Source organism: Astyanax mexicanus, chromosome 2, assembly GCF_023375975.1.
Source record: "Astyanax mexicanus isolate ESR-SI-001 chromosome 2, AstMex3_surface, whole genome shotgun sequence".
Classification (NCBI taxonomy): Eukaryota; Metazoa; Chordata; class Actinopteri; order Characiformes; family Acestrorhamphidae; genus Astyanax; species Astyanax mexicanus.
In genome coordinates this window covers 63,026,530-63,045,953 of record NC_064409.1, presented here as the reverse complement: position 1 = coordinate 63,045,953, position 19,424 = coordinate 63,026,530, and the positions used below count along the sequence as shown (strand labels likewise).

At 41.5% G+C, this 19,424-nt stretch overlaps 1 protein-coding gene across 4 annotated transcripts in view; it reads left to right on the top strand.

The window, feature by feature from the left end:
- Positions 1–18,802, top strand: part of dusp8a (dual specificity phosphatase 8a) — a 71,334-nt gene extending 52,532 nt beyond the window's left edge. For 3 of the 4 annotated variants that reach the window (XM_007228082.4, XM_022672121.2, XM_022672122.2), the window contains exons 4-8: positions 12,714–12,880; positions 13,385–13,544; positions 13,906–14,029; positions 14,297–15,066; positions 15,193–18,802. In XM_007228082.4, coding sequence (XP_007228144.3) covers positions 12,714–12,880; positions 13,385–13,544; positions 13,906–14,029; positions 14,297–15,066; positions 15,193–15,590 — 1,619 coding nt within the window. In that variant the 3' untranslated portion in view covers positions 15,591–18,802. Of the gene's footprint in view, positions 1–3,882; positions 4,393–12,713; positions 12,881–13,384; positions 13,545–13,905; positions 14,030–14,296; positions 15,067–15,192 lie in introns of those variants that run through there. The other variant, XM_007228084.4, reaches the window with a different exon arrangement.
- The last annotated feature ends 622 nt before the right edge of the window (positions 18,803–19,424 follow it).

Sequence of the window (19,424 nt, the reverse complement as noted above, 5' to 3'; positions counted from 1 at the left end):
GCTCTTATTGAGTGATAGGAGCCCCTCGGCTGGCTTTAGGTTTGCTCCCCCACCGGAGACTAGCTCACACCTCGGGCTCGACAGCTGGGGCCTCCACAACCATTACATCATCTTCCCTTCCACCCGCTGATCACATGTCACTGATACGCCCGTAACCAGCAGCATCAACTCTGCAGTCCCCTCTACCCCCACAAACACACACACACACACACACACACACTAAATTAATCCTTTCTTTCCTTGGCACCATAAAAGCAGTCTAGTTGTGTAGAGATGCAGTGCATCTGTCTGTATTGGGCATTTCTACTGCATTGATTACACTGTTACCTAAAAAAATGCAAAATACTATTGCATTAAATTCTCTTTGACCCACAGACACAGGTAAGAGGCCCAGTTTTACTGCCAGTGTTGTGCCTTTTTTAATGCTACACAGGCTTATAGTGGCCACTTAGGTCCCTGCTTACTTCCTTGTTTATTACCATCACATACAAACCCCTATAGTGGTCATCCAACCTGCACGTGTCATTTTAACACCATAACAGATCACAGTCTTGTTTTTTATGTTTGTTTTTACAAAATGCTGTCATAAAGCTTAACTACATAAACTGCAGGTTTATCATTCACTCATTAAGACGAAGAAGTTTAAAAATATTGTTTCGCTTCCAGCTCTTCTCTAGGCTGCTTACAATATTTTGGTCACTACAATGTAATACAGAATGGCATGCAATTGCATGTCCTGCGATGTGATTATTGCACATGCACACATCGCAATGACGATGCTTAAACAATAAATTGTGCAGCCCTATAATTAAATATCCAATCTGTCTGGCACCCATTATAAGGCATCTCTCAAACTCACACTGATAATTCACATTGGCTTGCCATAAGCACACAGGCTGATATTCAGCCTTAGTAGCAAGATAACACCACACAACTTCCACGGGGCGGCTCTGTCTACATACTCGCTATCCCATGACTTTTGGCATGCCTGTGTATGTAAGCAATGTAGTTTTGAGACTTGTGCGTTCACATATAGGTCTTAGTGTCCTTACACTCCAACCAAGGTCAGAAAACAACTGCACCAATAAAATATGCACTTAAACGCACCATAAAAATACTATAGCTGATAGGAGGCTCACACACGCACGTATGCTTTCGCCTTGTGTACCACAAAATCACTCTCCGTAGCGTGAGGTGGCACTGGCCTGTATTTGTAATCAAAACAAGAAACCTGGAGGACCCGCAACAGATTAGTCAGTCTAAACAGCTTGGAGAGTTGCTCCAGGGTGTCGGACTCCTCCATTAACATCCACTTTAATTTGGCTTTCACTTAATTCCTGTAAGATTTAATGTAAACAAAGTACAGAATGATGTATTAATGTGAAGTACAGTGACAGAACAGCATTACTGTAATAATAGTGAAGAGCCTGAATGAAGACAATTGCATCTTTACACTATTATTATTGTCATCATTTTATAAAGAAAAAATATTTTTTGTAACATATTACCTAAAAATAATACTGTTTCCTAACACCCTTTATAATTTAGCTACTTTAAGTTGCACCCACTGCTGTCACAAATGTGCACATGCACATATAAAGTTGGTCTAGTCCCTGTTGAGAAGTACTGCCAAAAAATAGAGTAGAGCTAAATTTGAACAAATTGAAACCACACCTAATGCCAGTAATTAAGTAAAAGTTAGTGTTTTTTTTACCATGTCTCTGTGTTTATTCATAACAGTATAAAATATGTCCTTGTTCCTAAGCCACTTTCTCTTACTTACGCCTGCTAACATCATCCAAAAACAGCACTACAAATGACCTACAGTAGTCAGTGGTGAGGGACAGCGTTCTGGTAGCATTAGACGGCTGATGGTCGTCTTGGTGTATTAACGCTTCATGCACCCAAACAACTCTTTAATGAGTTAACTCTTTGTCTATAGCATCTTCGTACAAATGAGCAGAATGGCCGAGAGCAGCCAAGGGCATTGTGTCTGTGTCTTCATACAGCCATATGCTTCCATCATTCTGTTACCAGGCCTGCACACAGAGCTGGTGACAGACATCACACTGATTAGCCGCATGTTGTAGATGGCACTGCCTCCTTCAGCCTCTCTTAATTGCTGGTGCTAAGAGCAGTTCTGTAGCTGGAGCGTGTCACCGTGCATAGATGCGCATAGATGGTGGCTGTTTCTGTAAATTGGCCACATGGAAAGAATGAGCAGCCTCCCTATTTAAAGCCGTTGTCCGGCGCAAGCGATAGCATCTCAGGGCAGTTTTTAGTGGGTCATAATCCATTCCAGTCAAGGGCCTTTCCCTCTGTGTCCGAGCGAGCTATAGGACAGCGGGGCTTAACCTTAATCAGCATTTATACTGGGGCCGCACATGATGCTAAATGTAGCTGCTCTGATAAAAAAGGGCTATTTAATGTAATGTAATAGAATATTTTCTTGGAAATAAGCAATGGCAGCACAAACAACATTGAATGTCAGCCAAAGTAGTAGTGTTTAACCTTTGATACCCTGTATGTTGTTCTTTATTGTATTGTCCTTTTTAAAAGTTTTAAAATGCAACAGAACCCTGAGGGACATCAAATATGCTATTTTAAATAGTAAATAAATGGTTCTAAGTAAACAAATTTAACTGAGCACTGAATGCCAGTCAAAGCAATTAAGCAGCATGATGGTGTTTTTACCTTTTAAACCTTGTGTGTTGTAACAAACTATTGAGTAGTCCAGAGGTCTAAAGCACTACCACTATGATCAGGAGATTGCCGGTTCGAATCCTGTTTATGTAGCATGCCATCAGCTGCCAGAGCCCTGAGAAAGCACAATTGGCCTTGCTCTCTCTGGTTGGGTAGATTGCGCTTTCTGCCCACATCACTCCAAAGAGTCACTCCAAAGAGTGATGTTGATCAGAACAAGGCATCTGTGAGGGGGAATCTTAATGAGTGGGTTGGGTAACTGACCTTGTAAACTGGGGAGAAAATGTGGTAAAAATTAGAAATAGAATTATAAAAAAATTTACAAATAAAAAGGTTTAGTTGATCCTAAGTTAAAACCCTGAGGGACGTCAAACATGCTTTTGTAAACTAGTTTTAAATTTGCATTTGGGTTATAACAGAACCAAGAACACAAGGTTCAGGAGTTTAGGTGAATAAAAGCAGAGAGGAGTTGTGGGTAATGTCTACATACAATCAACACTGAATGTCAGCTAAACTAAATTAGAAGCATGGCAGCTTTTAATGTTTTAAGCCATGTACTGTATATGGTAATGTACTATCATAATTAAAAGTTTTATAGACCTTAAAACAGAACCCTGAGGGACATCAAACATGTTTCTTTTTTAATGTAAACAAATGAATGATAATAGTTCTAACTAAGTCTGTTTTTGGATAATACTGTAACTGAATCATAAAAATAGGGTTCAAGGGTATAAGTGGATAACAGCAGGCAGGAGAACTTGGATTATGTTTGACTAAAGAAAATTGGAAGAGCATGTTTCTCAATGTTCCTCAAGCCATGCATTTTACAGCATCCAAACTCCAACACAACAGCCATGAAAAACTGAAATTCTAGGCTTCTTTCATGCTCAAAAACCGCACGCCACGCTTGCAGCCCAGCCGTCTGAGACGCAAAGCGAGTTTTCGCTGAAAACCATCCAGTGGGCCCCTAAGGTGGCCGCATATTTGCTGGGTGAGTAAGGAATGTGGTTGCATGCCTCACACATGAGCCAGGATCCTGCTCTGAGTCTATGAGAGAGAAAGAGAGAGAGAGAGAGAGAGAGAGAGCAAGCAGTCTGTACTCACGGCAAATGAGCTCATTCACTCTTAGGTCACAGGGGGAAGAGAGAGAGGAAGAGAGAGAGAGAGAGGGTGGGGGAAGAGTCAGTCAGAGAGAGAGAGAGAGAGAGAGAGAGAGAGAGAGAGAGAGAGAGAGCGTGTACAACAATAGGGAGCTCCACTTTCAGTTGTTGCCACACAGAGTGAGATCGAGGAAGGATCAGGATTGTCTCCTGCGCTCCATCTCTCTTCCGTGCGAGTGGACACAGCTGTTCTTTTACTTTTCCTTTTCTTCCTGCACAGATTTGGTCAGAACTCCATTTTTTGGAATTCCAATTTTTTCCTTTTTTTTATTCTTTGGCCATAATGCCTAGCGCCTTGTTCTGCACTGCTGTGCTGGACTGTGAGCAGGAGCAGCAGTAGTTGTGTGTGTTGCGGTGTGCGAGAGAGTGAGTGAGTGTGTGTGGGTGCGTGGGTTGGTGGACTTGCGGATGCCTCTGGACGTGGTGCTAGCCTCTCCTGAGCAGCGCTTCTGGTCAGGCTCTGGTCGGCGCACAGGCATGAGGCTGAAGATCAGGGTGCGCAGGATGAAGGAGGCGAGAGAGCTCAGAGGTGTGTATTTGGGCAAAGCTGGGGATGACCCGCTTTCCAGCCCTTTAACGGTCACCTCTGTGACCCTTCCTTTCTTTCTTTCTTTCTTTCTTTTTTCTTCTTTTTTTTTATTTCTATAATTTTAGGGATTTTATTGTGCTGTTTTAGAAAAAAACTTTGCAAGAACATTTAAAAAATAATAATTGAATGTAATGCAAAAACCTTTTTATAAAAAACTTGTATTTTCATTTTTATTTGTTTAGTTTTTTCTTGTTTTGGCATAATTAGATCTGACAGTTTTTCTTTAAATAGTTTTCAAATTGTATGACGAACAGACCAATAGAAATGCTTTAAAAATGAAACACATTTTTTCACATTGACTTTCTATCATCCTATAAAGTTGCATTTTTAGAGATAAGTTAAATTGATATTTTTATATATTTATCATATATGTGATATATATTTTTGTTGAGTATAGCTGCACATTTTGACGAATGCAAACAGTCCAAAAATGGGTGGAAATAAAATGTCCTTACTTTTATGTCCATTTCAGTGTCTTACATTATTTTTATTTTCTTTTTTACCTTTTTACTATTTTCATTTTGTCATATTTCATTCATTTCACTATTTCCCTTTCTTTCTTTTCTTTCATTTCTGTCTTTCTTTTGCACAAACTCATAGAGTGAACAGTTTAAAAGTGATTTATATATCTTGCGTATGTACGCTGTTGTGTTTGTGCACATTTCATGCATACTTTCATATGTTATTTACTTTCCTCACTTTTCTAATGGAAAAGTGTAAAAGTAAAGTTGTTTGCGCTGCACAGTGCAGAAGGTCACCATTGCTGAGGGTTAAAAGAAAAGAAAAAAGGAGAGCTTCAGTGGACGAATGATGTATGCTGATAAACGAACCCTGAAAGATATACGTGTTCCTCACTCATTGTGTCATGTACCATTAAATTGTGCACATCTTGCTCGCGCTGTGTGTGTGTATGTGTGTATGTGTGTGCTTTACAGAATGTGTGTCTTTGTGCAAACAGGAGTGTGTATGCATATGAGTCACTGGATTTGCATTGTGCTTTGTCACTGAGCAGCAGTTTAACGGTAGCTGTTATCATGTTTTTGGCTTTTATTGCAGGATTGCTTCTTACATGTGAGCTCGTTGGATTGCATTCGGGAAGAAGCAGCGCCGTGTCGGTTATAGAACTAACAGTTAATGGCTCAGATATACAGCGCCTCCGGACTTTATACTCTGCTAATCTGTCAAGCATGACATGCAGCACCAGCCCTGCTGCTCTTAATGTTCCTCATTGTGCGGCGTGCATGTGTGCTATGATGTCATACAGGCCTCATTGAAATGGTAATAAAAGTGTGTGTCTGTGTGTGTGTGTGTTTGTGTGTGTGTGCAAATGGGGAGATGGAGGGGGACAGATGGAGGCTGCTTCTCAATGGCGTCATGTCTTCTGCATCTGGAGGCTGAAGAGCTGGGGGTGGGGGTGAGTGTGTGTGTGTGTGTGTCTCTGTGTGTGTGTGTCTGTGTGAGGGGGTCTGTATGAGCTCCATTCAGCTCCATCAATGCCTTTGGACTGGGGCCGGTGAATGGAAGTGTGTGTGTGTGCGGCAGAGCCTATAGAGAGAGTTTGGCTGAAAAGATACACACGCAGGGCATGTGGAGTGATGTCAGACGGCAGGGTTAATGCACTCTGTGTCCAAATGCTCCCCTCCCCCTTTATACATTATTTTAACCAATGAAAACATCCAGCTGGGGCATGACTATGGCTGTTGACTTAAGTGGATAATTGATTATATCAGATATAACGATAATTCAAAAGAGTGCTGATAAAATGCAAATTATAGTTCTCTTTTATTAACCATTGCTTTTCAACCATTTTAATCTATGGGTAGTTTAGGCATATTGTAGCTGTTGGAAAAATGTTGAAACTAAAAAAATAAAAAATGAAAGCTCCAATGAAAGACAATAGCTTTTATTGGACGTCTGTGTAAAAAAATGAATTCCAAGTAATTTTTGAGATTTTCTATTAGTCCATTTATCATAAATCTTTATCAAAAAGTATATGTACAATAATGCACACATACAGATGATGATGATACTGCACAATTGTATTTTAAACACCAATATGAAAGAGATCCCGAGTACATGGGATCTGCTCTCTGGTAGAAAGTAAATTGGAAGAGATTGTGGCTTCCGACCAAACAAATATAAAAAAAACACTGTATGCTGACTGTGTAATGTGCCATCTGAGCAATATATATATATATATATATATATATATATATATATATATATATATATATATATATATATATATATATATATATAGAGCTCAGTAAGGCTCTTTAATTCAATTTGGATCATGACAAAATCATATACATTACAATAATGATGTTTATTGTAGTGATTCTGCAGACAGTAATGGTTTGTCTACGTAATGGTGAACATTCCTGTCCAGGTTTAATGGATGTAGTGTATGAATGGAGGTCTGGTTCAGTTGTGTGGGATCTAAGAACATGTAATGTGATTGTGTAGTGGGTTACACAGTGGATTATGTTGAAATTTAATTTGCGGGGCTCCGAGTGGCTGAGCAGACTAAGATGTTGACAGCATGGCTCATGTGGGGTTGGGTTAAGAGTCCTAGTGAGTATTATTGTTAAGTAGTTCAACTAAACTGGAAAAATAGGGTAAAAATACAGTGATTAAATCATCTATTTTAATGAGCTACGATAAATACATGCTTATGTACTTATGCTACAGTCTTAAAAATAAAGGTGCTACAAATGATTCTTTTGAGTGACTCCATCAAGACTCCATCTGTATATGGTATATTAAGATCTTTAAATCTTAATATACCATAATATACCAATCTATACGTATATATCTTTTTAAATTTGGTTCTTCCTGCATAGCAACGGTTTGTAGCACCTTCTATTTTTACGATATCCGCTTCAGTGCCAGAGCTAAGTGTGAATTCTGACAGTTAAAATACACCTAAATGCAGTTTGTACAGATATAAATATCCCACGCTGGTGACAAACCCCTACAATAATAGGATTCAGTGCTATCCCACATCATCTGCTGGGTTTGCTGAGGTGTGAATGGTGGCAGCTGAGAGCCGGCACTGATGCAGCCACTCAGAGCTGGATGAAGGGCTGCAGCTTGTGTTTGGCTGGAGTGTTCCCAAAACGAGTGCTTTGCTTTTGTACATGTCCATGTTTCACACAGTGCAGGCCAAAGCTGAGCACCAGCGGCTGGTGGGCTCTGGAGAGAGGAGATGGCACACAGATACACAGGGTGGAGAGGAAGTGTGAGGAAGTGAGTGGCTTCCAAGTCAGCTGCTCCAATTCAAGCCTGACAGTGGCATAAATCACTCGAGATGTACGCTCACACATGCTCTCACACACCCTGAGCACTCACTGATGCCCTCTTATACAATTACAGAGTGCAGAAATGATGTCAATGATGTCATCTGAGGCAGGTCATTTGTTAGGGTGTAGTGGTTTAAGTATAGTGAATACATTTTCTCTGTGTCTGTGTGAGTCTGTGTGTGTGTAATGTGTTTACTGTATATGTAATATGTGTCCGAGTGAGTGATAACTGACTCAGTGGATGTGTCACTTTGGGTATGTTTTGCGTTTTCCAGAATGACTACAGTGTTATTTTAATGGGACCAAGCTATGTAATGGGCATCTACTTACTTTTGGATTCAAGAGCAATGACTTGCTGTTCAATTACAGTAGAAATGACTGTAGACGCCAGTATGTGCTGGACACATTCCCTCGTCTCATACAAACACAGACATTATTGTTGGGCTGCACTTGTACCAGATTTAGCCAGGCCTTCAGCAGACGTTGTGTAACATTTGGGCCGAAAAATAGCAAAAAAATAGCTCTCAGCTACAGCCTCTGCTATAAAACCCGATTGACATGGACACACCACTCTCCACTCAGTATTTCCTCTTGTTTGGCGTTCTAACAACACCCGTATCTCAGGCGAACTTGAGCAATCTCTTCCTGTTTGTGTCGCCTTCGTCCAGGAACGTGTTGCTCTTTATGGACGCTATATAAAGCTGTAATGACGGATGACTTGAGAGCCTGAGAGCTGCATAAGAGGAGTGTAAACTCTGACCGTAAGGAAAGAAGTATTTCCGAGCTCTCTGTCTAAGAGATCCTTCCCGTTTCCGCTTCCCCGTCCTGGGCTTGGTGCTTTACTATGTGGTTTATGCATCCTGTTCTGGGTCTGAAGGCCTTGGACAAGGCCTGTTTACAGTGTGGGATGGGATAGGACCATTACATCCGTGCTTTGACAGATTCTAAATAGGAATGTGCTCATCTCATCGACTCATTTTAGCTGAGCCAGTGCACATTTACGGTATGTTGTGTTTGAGTTTCCCAGAAAGGGATTAAGTCTAATCAAAGACCGTATTTTTATTTCAATTGAGAATCTCCAATCCCTCTTCAAAATGCTGTGTAGTCCAAGAAATAATATTAATCTCTGTCTGGAACACTGCCCCAATGTATAAGATCCTAGGTTCCAAACAGTCAAACATTCCTTTGTCTGCATGAAAATTAAAATAAAATAAATAAAATAAAATTTGAATTAAATATGCAGCAGACAGATAATGTATTCTTGATCAGTAAAACTCATTAAATAGGCTAGCACTGTTATTAACATAACTAGCTTCTTAATTCACCTGCTAACTATAGTCAGACATGTGGCAATACTATTCTAGATCAATATACAAGCTAGACCTTAATATGATTTTTTTTTTTTTGCAAAGAAATTACAAAGAAATTAGCAGTTTTACTGTGGCCCTCTTTACTAAAATTTACATTTACTCATTTTTCACTTTTGACACAATATAAATCTAATAAATGGAACAATAGAAATGTTTTTATAGATGTCAATTGAAAGTTAAGAAGGTTTTATTTTTCTCCTGTGAAGCTGTTATTCTAGATTAATATTTTTTGTGACAGCTCAGATGTGCAAAGTAGGTAAGGAAGGCACTTCCCTGGAACACTCAAAACACTCAAGGTTCATATGCAGATAATTTTGTGTCTTCAGACGAAGAAGAAAAAGCCTAGCTTTACCATTGTCCAAATAGCAAATAGGAATAAATCCTTATAAACCACTTATTACAGGCGACATGTCCTTAACAAAGGCTCAGAATCTGATCGGGCTTAATATAGCCTAAATTAGCCCTTTAAAATGCACTTGGAATGGCTCCAGTGGCGATATGTCAGGCTGCATCGGGACATCCCTAATTGTGACATTATTCTCTGCCTCTGCTATTAGCTCAGGGGAGAGCCATTGCAGAACGGAGGAGGAGGAGGAAGAGAGAGAGAGAGAGAGAGAGAGATGGAGGGAGAGGGAGGAAGAGGAGGGGGGGGCAGTATGGCAGCCAAGGCCTAAAGCGTGCAAAGTCCACTCTCTCTCTCATGGGTATTACTGACAAATGTTCACATAGCGACTGGCTGGCCCTGGCGAACGATGATGTCAGCGGCCCTGCTGGAAGAAGGGGGGAGCAGGCAGACCGTGGGGAGGAAGGGGCGAGGGAGACACAGGGCTGGAGGTGGGAGGAGGAGGGGGAGCAAAGGTTCAACATTAGGATGGGGGTCGTGGAAAATTTGGGAAACAGTCATTCATCCCTCTGTGGGGCTTTTGAGTGGAAATTGAGCCTCGGAGGCCCGTCAGTTCTGCCTGAAGTGACATGCAAAACCCCCTTCTGCTGCTGCGCTGAGTGCTGATGTCATCGGCCCAGCCGCTGCCATTAATAGCTGGAAACAGACAGGCTGCCACTCAGCCTCTTAAAGGGCCAGAGACTCAACAGACGAGTGGGTCTGATAAGGTGGGTGGTGGGGAGGGGTGGGCACACTGGTTACTGAGCAGCAGAGATGGGGACAGGTGTTCAGCGGGGTCCGTTAGCTGGAAGAGCCCGCCGCTGTCGCCCACTGTTTGTTGAAGTGTGGTTATCCACTCGAGTGTGAAGGCTGGATGATGTCATGCTTAACACCGGCTCTTTCGCTCTTTGTTAAAAACCTGCTTATCAGCTCTGCCTTTATTTGCCTTGACTCATTTTACTCTCTTTACTTCTCTGCATTTAGTCCCTTCCCCCTCCCTGCAGCTCCTCCCTTTCTCTTCTTCCCTCTCTCCCTCTCTGTATCTCTCTCTCTCTCTCTGTGCTGTCACTCTTACTTGCTCTTTGCTCTGGTTCCTGGCTGTGTGGACACAGTGATGTCATAGTTCTCTGGCTGACTGCTGTGTTCTGTGTGTGTGTGTGTATGTGTGTGTGCATGCATGTGTCTGTGTGTGTGTGCTCCCAGGGTTAACGTGTCCCAGATTCTCATGGAGCTCATCTGAGATTAAGGTCTAAACCCATCTGCACAAGCTCATGCTTTCCTTGAAGCACTGCAGCAGCTCACCCAAATACTTTCCCTTTTATCCCCCAGTCCAGCGCCCGCCAGGACACATTACACAACCACTTTAAAAAATTTAGTTCAACCACATGTGTACATGTGTGTGTGTGTGTGTGTGTGTGTGTATCTTCACATCTGGGTGTGTATGTGTGTGTGAGAGTTGTCAGGCCTTTGTAGCCGCAGCCACCTCTGAATGGAAGGCCTCAGCGCATGGCCTGCACCTGTGGCCTCCCTCATTCTATGGGCCTGACGTGATTGTTCAGTAGAGGATATTAGGTCATTCAGGAAAGGGAGCCGCGAGAGATGAGGGCCAGAACCGGAGCCGCCTGCTTCTTAAAGAGACAGCAGCACATTTATAGATTAAAAATTCATTTTTCCTAGGGATGCACCGAATATAGGACAACCAAAATTATGTATCTAAAAATGACAAATAAAAGACTTTTAGTTTTCAGCAGAGTAAGTGAAAAGACCACCAAGCGCTGAACAATGGTGCTTAGTTGGAAAAGAAAGATTAAAGGTTAAAATTAGGTTAGACTATTAAGTTTATGCAATTGTGAAAACATGGTCAAATGAATGAAAACCTTCGAAAAACCATATTCAGTTTTTAGCAATTGCTGAGTGCTTAGTCATTTCATTTAGTTTTCGGCCTTAGATTGTCATTTCAGTGCATCCCAACATTTTTCAAGCAAATAATGTTAAGAATATAGGTCTTATATATTCTAATCAAAACCAGATTAACACAATTATCTGGCCTTTACATAGACTTATGCATAAAATAACTATATATATTGGACGGTATATTGTCCCAGAAATAATGATGATAAAACCCTATTATTAGTATGTTTATGACCACTTTGTATTACACTTAATAAAATGACAATATACAGTAATAGCACAACAATGCAAATGTGCCATCTGAAAAACAATGAACTTTTAATTAATAAGAATAATCACAGTCATGGGATCTCCTCACTAAGTAAACACAATGGGTAATATCGAGGTCAGTGTACAATAATTTAATAACATAATTATTGTGACAGGCCTGCCTTTGCATTGTGTGAACATGTCCATTCCAAAAGAACCTAGCATAGTCCGCTGACAGTACAGCATTATGTACATTGAAGCTTTTTTTCTAGTGAGAACCTTTATTTTAGAGCTATGAAGTATATATGACTGTGACAGTGGTAAAATTACAGTCTAGATGAGGTTCTTCTTGGTGCTTTCCATGGAGCAACCAAGGAATTACAGGGGATTTTATGAAACACCTCTAAACAAATCATCTTTAACGCAAGACATTAACTAAATCCTTTATTTACATTATATATGTTGCCACTATTTTTTTTTTTTTTTCACTTTTTTCACTTTTGCAGTATCGTATTTTAGACAGCTTCTTTTTTAACGTGGCCTTCATGGCTACTCTTCTGTCTTCTGTTAGCCATCATGAGCTAATACACTGTGTTTAAGGCATGTGGTCAGAATGATGTAATCCTGCTTGTGATAACTGATTTTCCCTTGCGTGGTGTGTTTTGATTATAAACATGCCCTGCTGTCTGCTGGTGATATGCAATTTACCAACCAGCTCATTCTGTGTTCTCATAATATAATTACTCCCTCTAAAACTGGTTTTGACTTCTGTGTTTATGCAGAGCTGTGTACAGTGAGTGACAGAGCCTTTCTGCAGTTGCTCTTTTGCGTTTTTTAAAGGCTTGCTTCAGAAGCTCAGAGAGCTGTTGCTGACATGACGCCTGTCCAGATTGACATGATTTATTTTTTTTTCAGTGACAGAATGCAGATGTTCCAGTCTTTCTCATCTCTCTAATAGTTTTACAGCAGGAAGAATGTGTCTGTGTGTGTTGGATCTCATCATTCCTCACGTGTTTTCTTTTTTTCTTTCTTTCTCTTTTATAACAGGCGGCTTTGCAGCATTTTCCTCCTGCTTCCCGGGTCTGTGTGAGGGGAAGCCAGTGGCCACTTTGCCCATGAGCCTGTCCCAGCCCTGCCTGCCAGTGGCTAATGTGGGCCCCACGCGCATTCTGCCCCATCTCTACCTGGGCTCGCAGAAAGATGTGCTCAACAAGGTGATTAGCAGTAGGAATTTATTTCAGCATTATTAAGTGTTTAAATTAGCTGTTTTAATAGTTTATATCATATTCAGTCTTATTCGGAGTTTTTTCTCAGAAAGTTGTGCAAGTATTTAATGATCATCAATCCACAGTCTACCAGTAACAGTCACAGAAGCCATTACTACCCACAGTGGACAGCACAGTGGGTGGTAATGATTGTGACGGGCAGCATCTGGCTAAAACTTTCCATGCAAAACAGACAAGTGACTTGCAAAAATCACATCCACATTTAACTGAGCTTTTGTTTTAAAGCTTTAAAGAGAAATGGAAGAAGTCATGGGACAGGAACTAGTATTGTGTCCCATAATTTTTGCTCTTTTCCCATGGACTTGTGGCAGTATATCAGTGTATAAAATAGGCATAATAGGACAGAACTAAAAAAGCAAACTCAAAAGATATGTCTTGGCTTATTCGAGATATAACAAATCGCTAATGCTAACATATTATCCTCTTTCTCAGGACCTGATGACCCAGAATGGCATCACGTATGTGCTTAATGCCAGTAACACATGTCCTAAGCCAGAGTTCATCTCCGAGAGCCACTTCATGCGCATTCCTGTCAATGACAACTACTGTGAAAAGCTCCTGCCCTGGCTAGAGAAGACTAACGAGTTTATCGGTAAGGTTCTGTGGATATACAAGGTGTTCAAGTCCAAACGGTTCATATGAGATGAAAAGAGAGACATTTGAGATCTATCATGAGATCTATCTAGACATTTAAGACCATTCTTTCTGCCAGGATTAGGGTTTATCAAGGTAACACACGCTCTTAGATCAGAGCAGAAAACACAGCTTTTACCTGGAATGTGAGGAGCTAGCATGAAAAATGAGCAGCTTGCCCTAAGGAGGCACCAGGAAGAACATAATTGTTTGGTCCAGAATTTTCTAGAGATTAGATGTGCTGTTTCTTTGGCCTGTCAGTTGGGTGTTTGGTGGTCTTTTGTGTCCACTCACGTTTGTTTCTCCCCCGCCTTTTTTAGACAAAGCCAAGGTTTCCAACAGCCGAGTCATTGTCCATTGTTTGGCGGGCATCTCCAGGTCTGCCACCATCGCCATTGCTTACATCATGAAGACAATGGGCTTGTCATCAGATGACGCGTACAGGTAAACTTCTGCTGACACGCTGCAGCTTAAATTGCACGCTGTAAAAAGCTGTTTTCTGACCTTTGTAATATTAGAGCTATTTCCCTAGTCATAAAAATGTCTCACATAGAAATGTGTAAACAATAGCGGTTGTATTGTTTCAAAACACTCAGTGTTTTGTTCTGTTGACTCCAGAAGGTCACATTAGGACTCTGGATTTAATAAATTGTTCTTTCTGCATAAGATGACCAAGAATGGTAAAATAAACCTTTTCCTTCCTTTTTCCAGGTTTGTTAAAGACCGCCGGCCTTCAATATCACCCAACTTTAACTTCTTGGGTCAGCTGCTGGAGTTTGAGAAGGGCCTTCGTCTGCTGAAGGCACTCTCTTCGGGTCATGAGAAGAACGAGCAGTCTGGCGAAGCAGCAGAACCCAGAAAAGATGCTGCTTCGAAGCCCAAGGACGCTCGAAAGGATGGGGAGACTGAGACCTCATCAGAGTCCGAGGCAAAGCTGCCATCCCCTACGTCGCTCCAGCAGGGCTTCAACGGTCTCAACTTGTCGGCCGAGCGCATCCTGGACACTAACCGGCTCAAGCGCTCCTTTTCACTGGACATCAAGTCCGTCTACACACCTGGCCAGTGTCCACGAATCACGCCCGTCCACGCAGAGGACGTCCCAAAGCTCTGCAAGCTGGATAGCCCAAGTGCCAGAGCAACGAACGGTATTTGCCATTTATCCTCGGCTTCAGACAGCCCATGCCTGGCAGATTCGGAGAGCAGCTTGAGACCACGCTCGCGGAGGAAAAGCAAGCAGAATGGCGGCAGTGCTGGTAGCTCACCTGTCCACTCGTTCAGCTTCGGCTCAGGTCAGCCCACTGTGCACAAGAGTCCCAGCCTGGATGAGAACCTGAAGTCCCCCATGCTGCTCGGCTTGCCTGGTTTGGGAACAGGACCCATGTGGACCAAACATCGAGACACGGCACAAGCCACCACACCCGTCACACCAACTGGCTGTGAGAAATTTTTATCCTGGCTGGACAAAACAAACGAGTTCATTGGTAAGATTCTGCACACTGTGATCAGTTGTTCTTATTCGTTTGGCTGTGCATGATTAGTTGAGCGTTGGTTTGGGGTAATGGGTGGGTCACTCATGCTCACAAGTTTTTTTTTCCATTTATTTTCAGACAAAGCCTCCAATAGCCATGACCCAGCTCAGGCCACCACGCCCGTCACACCCACCGGTGATGCCCCCTGGTTCTACGAATCCCTTAGTGGAGGAGGAGGAGGGGGCAGTGCTGGGGCGGTGCACTTTCCCGGGCCTCTGGGCTGTGGTGCCCTCCCTGGGCCACGCGAGGCGGTGCGTCTGCGCCCGAAAGCAGGTGAAGTGCGGGAGGCGCGAGCGAGCTGGCACGAGGACGCCCCTGTTGCCGGTGGCAGCTCAACCGACAAGCAGTTCAAAAGGCGCAGCTGCCAGATGGAGTTTGAGGAGGGGATACAGGAGACACGTTCACGGGAGGAACTTGGCAAAATCGGGAAGCAGTCCAGCTTCTCAGGCAGCATGGAGATAATTGAGGTGTCCTGACAACTACACTGCCCGCGGGGGTTTGAGATGCATGAAGGCGGACAGGTGCCACCTACAAGCGAGGGGAACTGAGGAAGACCGGCGAGGGCCGGCTGATTTACGTTGTTTTAGCTTTGTAGGCTCAAACTATGCTAAAAAGGCTCTGAAATTAGTGACTGAGAAATGGGACATTTGGAACTTTTGTGTTTGTCTCTGAGATTTGGAGTTAACAGAGCTAGATGCGGGCAGATTTGACTCTGTCTCCAGTGTTTTCAAGCCATTTCCATCCCACTAGGACTTAGGGAGGGTTAAGGACTAGGAATGAACTGCTGTACATACTGTATGTGCACAACCAAACCCAGTCACAGAACCCTGCACTCTCCTAACGGACATGTTTCCTCTCCAAAATAAAAAACAAAAATGAAGCTTTACCAGCCCAGCCCTCACAGTGTATTGAGAATAAATAAAAGCATGGCTCAGTCTCCTCCGATTCACATGCGTACTCCTGGTATTACTCTATCACAAGACTTGATATTGTATTTACACCTCCACAGCACAAGGGGGGGGGCCTCTACAGACAGACTCAAAGCCCTGGTACAGACTCTCGCTGATCAAAATGAAGGCTGCTTTGTGTATCGCTTTTGTCCTCTCTGCTCCTGTATCCCAGAAAGCGTGGAATTCTGGAGGAGGATGCAGGAATGTTGTTATGAAGGAAAAGCATTGTGGATGTTTTCCTGCAGTGCCCTCTGTCACTCTTTTGTTCTCTGTGTTTGTTCCTTACCTTTACCCATATTTCACCCCCCCCCCCCTTTCACCTCCCCCCTACCCTCACTGTACAATGGGAGGGCATGAAACGAACTGCCGCCCACTGTTCTCACACTGAGCATGTTCCGAGGCTGCTGGTTTCCCCTACAGATGAATAGATATACGCTATACATAGTTATTTCAATGGACTAATGTTTATTATTATTTTTTTGTTTTGATTCTCTCAGTTATAGTTTTAATTTATTATACCTGTTCATTCTGGTAATGAGAAATAATATAATGATTGTGAAATCCTTTGTTTTGCTTTTTTCATTGTTTTTTTGTTGATGTTGACCTCAGTGGCTGTATGGTATTTATAAAATCACTCACAAAACTGATACACAACCGCAAAGCAATATGCGCTATTTTCTTCATCTTTTTTTCATCCTCTTTTTCATCTATAAGGGAGAGAGTGATTATTAAAATGGCTTCACCTGGTATTTAATGCACTTTCTGTTGCTTTAAGAAAGGAGCTGATGGAGCGTCTCATCACAAGGGTACCACATTGCTTTTATATACAGTAGATTCTGCATTTGCATTAGCATTAGCACACACACACGTGTTGATGCCCTGCACTGTGTAATGAGCTGGGGCATTTAGCTAGCATGGTTTCATCATTTACAGGAATGGCTCTGAAAACGTATAAGCCTGTATGAGCTAAAATGATGTAAAATGTGCAGATTGGAGCTCTTTTTTATCTACAAGCACATTATGATGAATGCAGATCATAAAATTGTTGACAGGGACTCTTAGTTTGGGTTCTGTCCCCTTTTGTTCTTTATATTTATGATTTATTTATTGTGAGCTTGGGCCTGTTTCTAGACGACTGTGTGATGACTGTGTATGGATGGATGGAGTGTGAGTGACTAATGTAGATGGACCTTGTTAAATCCAAATCATCAGATAGATTTGAGTATTTTTGAGCTTTTATTTCTTCACTCCTGTAAGCGCAGGCGATTTTTGAACATGAGGTATTAGTTTGACACGTTAGCGGTGCCTACCAGTCATCTTGTCTCAGTTATCTGTTTTCTGGCAAGGTAGATCAGGGTTCACGTTGGGTTAAATGAAGTCCACACTTGTAGTGTGGCACAGACAACAGCACATGATGCTTCAGTTTAGCTCAGGGGAATTGCACATGAGTCCCGTCTCTGAGCTCTGACTACCTGCACAACTCTCTTTCTCTCTCTCTCTCTCTCTCTCTCTCTTTCTCTCTCGCTCTTTCTTTTTCACGCTCTGTCTCTCACTCAGTTTCACTCACTGTATTTCTCTCACCATGTCTCTCACAGAACCTCACTGCTTTACCTTATTGCCATATTCTCTTTTTTCAGCCTCATTTACTCTCTCTCGCACACAATATCTCTCTCTCTCTCTCCCTCTCTCTCTCTGTCTTTCTCTCTCTCTCTGTCATGCTATTTGTTCTTATTGGTTTATCTCTCTCTCAGATTTTCTCTTTCTCCTGCTGCCTTCCCTGCTTTCTTTTTCCTTCCACAATCCCTCACTCTGTCTGACTCCCTTTCTCTTCTCTATGCCTCATTCGCTCCTTTTAACTCTTCCTGTCTCTCTCTCTCTCACACAGTCCCTTATTCTCTCTTTTTGGTTCTTTTCTGTCTGTTTCTCTTTCCCCCACATTTTTTTTTCTTCACTTATTCTCTCACACAACATCATATCCTTTCTGTCTCATTTGCTCTTCTGTCTCTTCCCATTGTCTCTCTCTTTTTCTCTCACAAATACAATCCTTCGCTTTCTTTTTTTGTCTTGCTCACTCTTTCAGACACTCTTCATTCTCTCTCTCTCTCTCTCTCTCTCTCTCTCTTCTCTGCACACACACACATATTTCCTCTTTTTTTTTTTTTTTTTTTCGTCTTATATGTTCCAAAGTTTTCTCACAGTCTTCCCATTGGAAGGGTGTTTGTGTGTGTGTGTGTTTATGTGAATGGTGTTGCCCCTTTGATGTGCGATGGTTGCTTATTTATTTATGGCTGTATTCTCAGTTAGCTTCTCTCTATGGTAAACCTCTGACCTTGTACTTGTGCTGCTGTTAGCTCCATTCTCCTCGTGTGACACATTACCTGTCTGTTCTTTTTTCTTTCCTTCCTCTATATTTTTAAAGATGTTGTTATCTTCATTATTTAAGACATGTATGAAAAGATGCAGGCTGTCCTTTTTTGCTGAAATTGTTTAATTGTTGGCAACAACATTTATTATTATTATTATTATTATTATTATTATTATTATTATTATTATTATATTATTATGTTGTGTAAATAGAACGTATCTACAAGAATAACTGGTATAGGGAACTTTTTAAGAGAAAATCCTGATACCTTAGGCTGCTTGACGCAAAATACCTCAGGTTCTATTCAAAGGCTTTTTCCTCCCCTTGTACCTGTTTTGTGAAGATGAAACAAAAATACAAACATTACAAAATATCAATGGATATAAGTGTGTTTTCTTCTCCATCTTTTCCATATACGTTACAGTGCTGCAGCTTCAGTTCCTCAACTATAAAAATAGTATTGAACAATATTGAAAATGATCAGTGTATGGTGAATGGTGTACAGTGAATGGTTTCAACTAAACACAGTAATACTTATTTTTGGACATATGTTGTCTATGCACTGAGGGGTATTAGCTCTATTCTAATGTAGTAAATTCAGTATTCTTTAAGTGCATATTAAACTCACCAGCAAATTTATATATTTATGGCATTTGGCAGAAAAAATAGCACATTAATGATGCTACAGAGGTACACTTAGACAAAACAGTTTTTTTGACACTTTTAAACACTTGCATTCTATATACAACAACTTTTTTACATAACATTGACACTTGCCATCAATGAAAATGATTGTCACTGGTTAAAGTGTGGTAGTTACTATAGAAGCATTAGCATTAGCAGAAGTATAAACAGACACAGCTCTGAAAAAAATTGATCACTTCAGTTTCTGGATCAGTTTCTCTGATTTTGCTATTAATAGGTATGTGTTTCTGTAAAATGAACATTGTTGTCTTATTCTATAAATTACAAACAACATTTCTCCCAAATTCCTT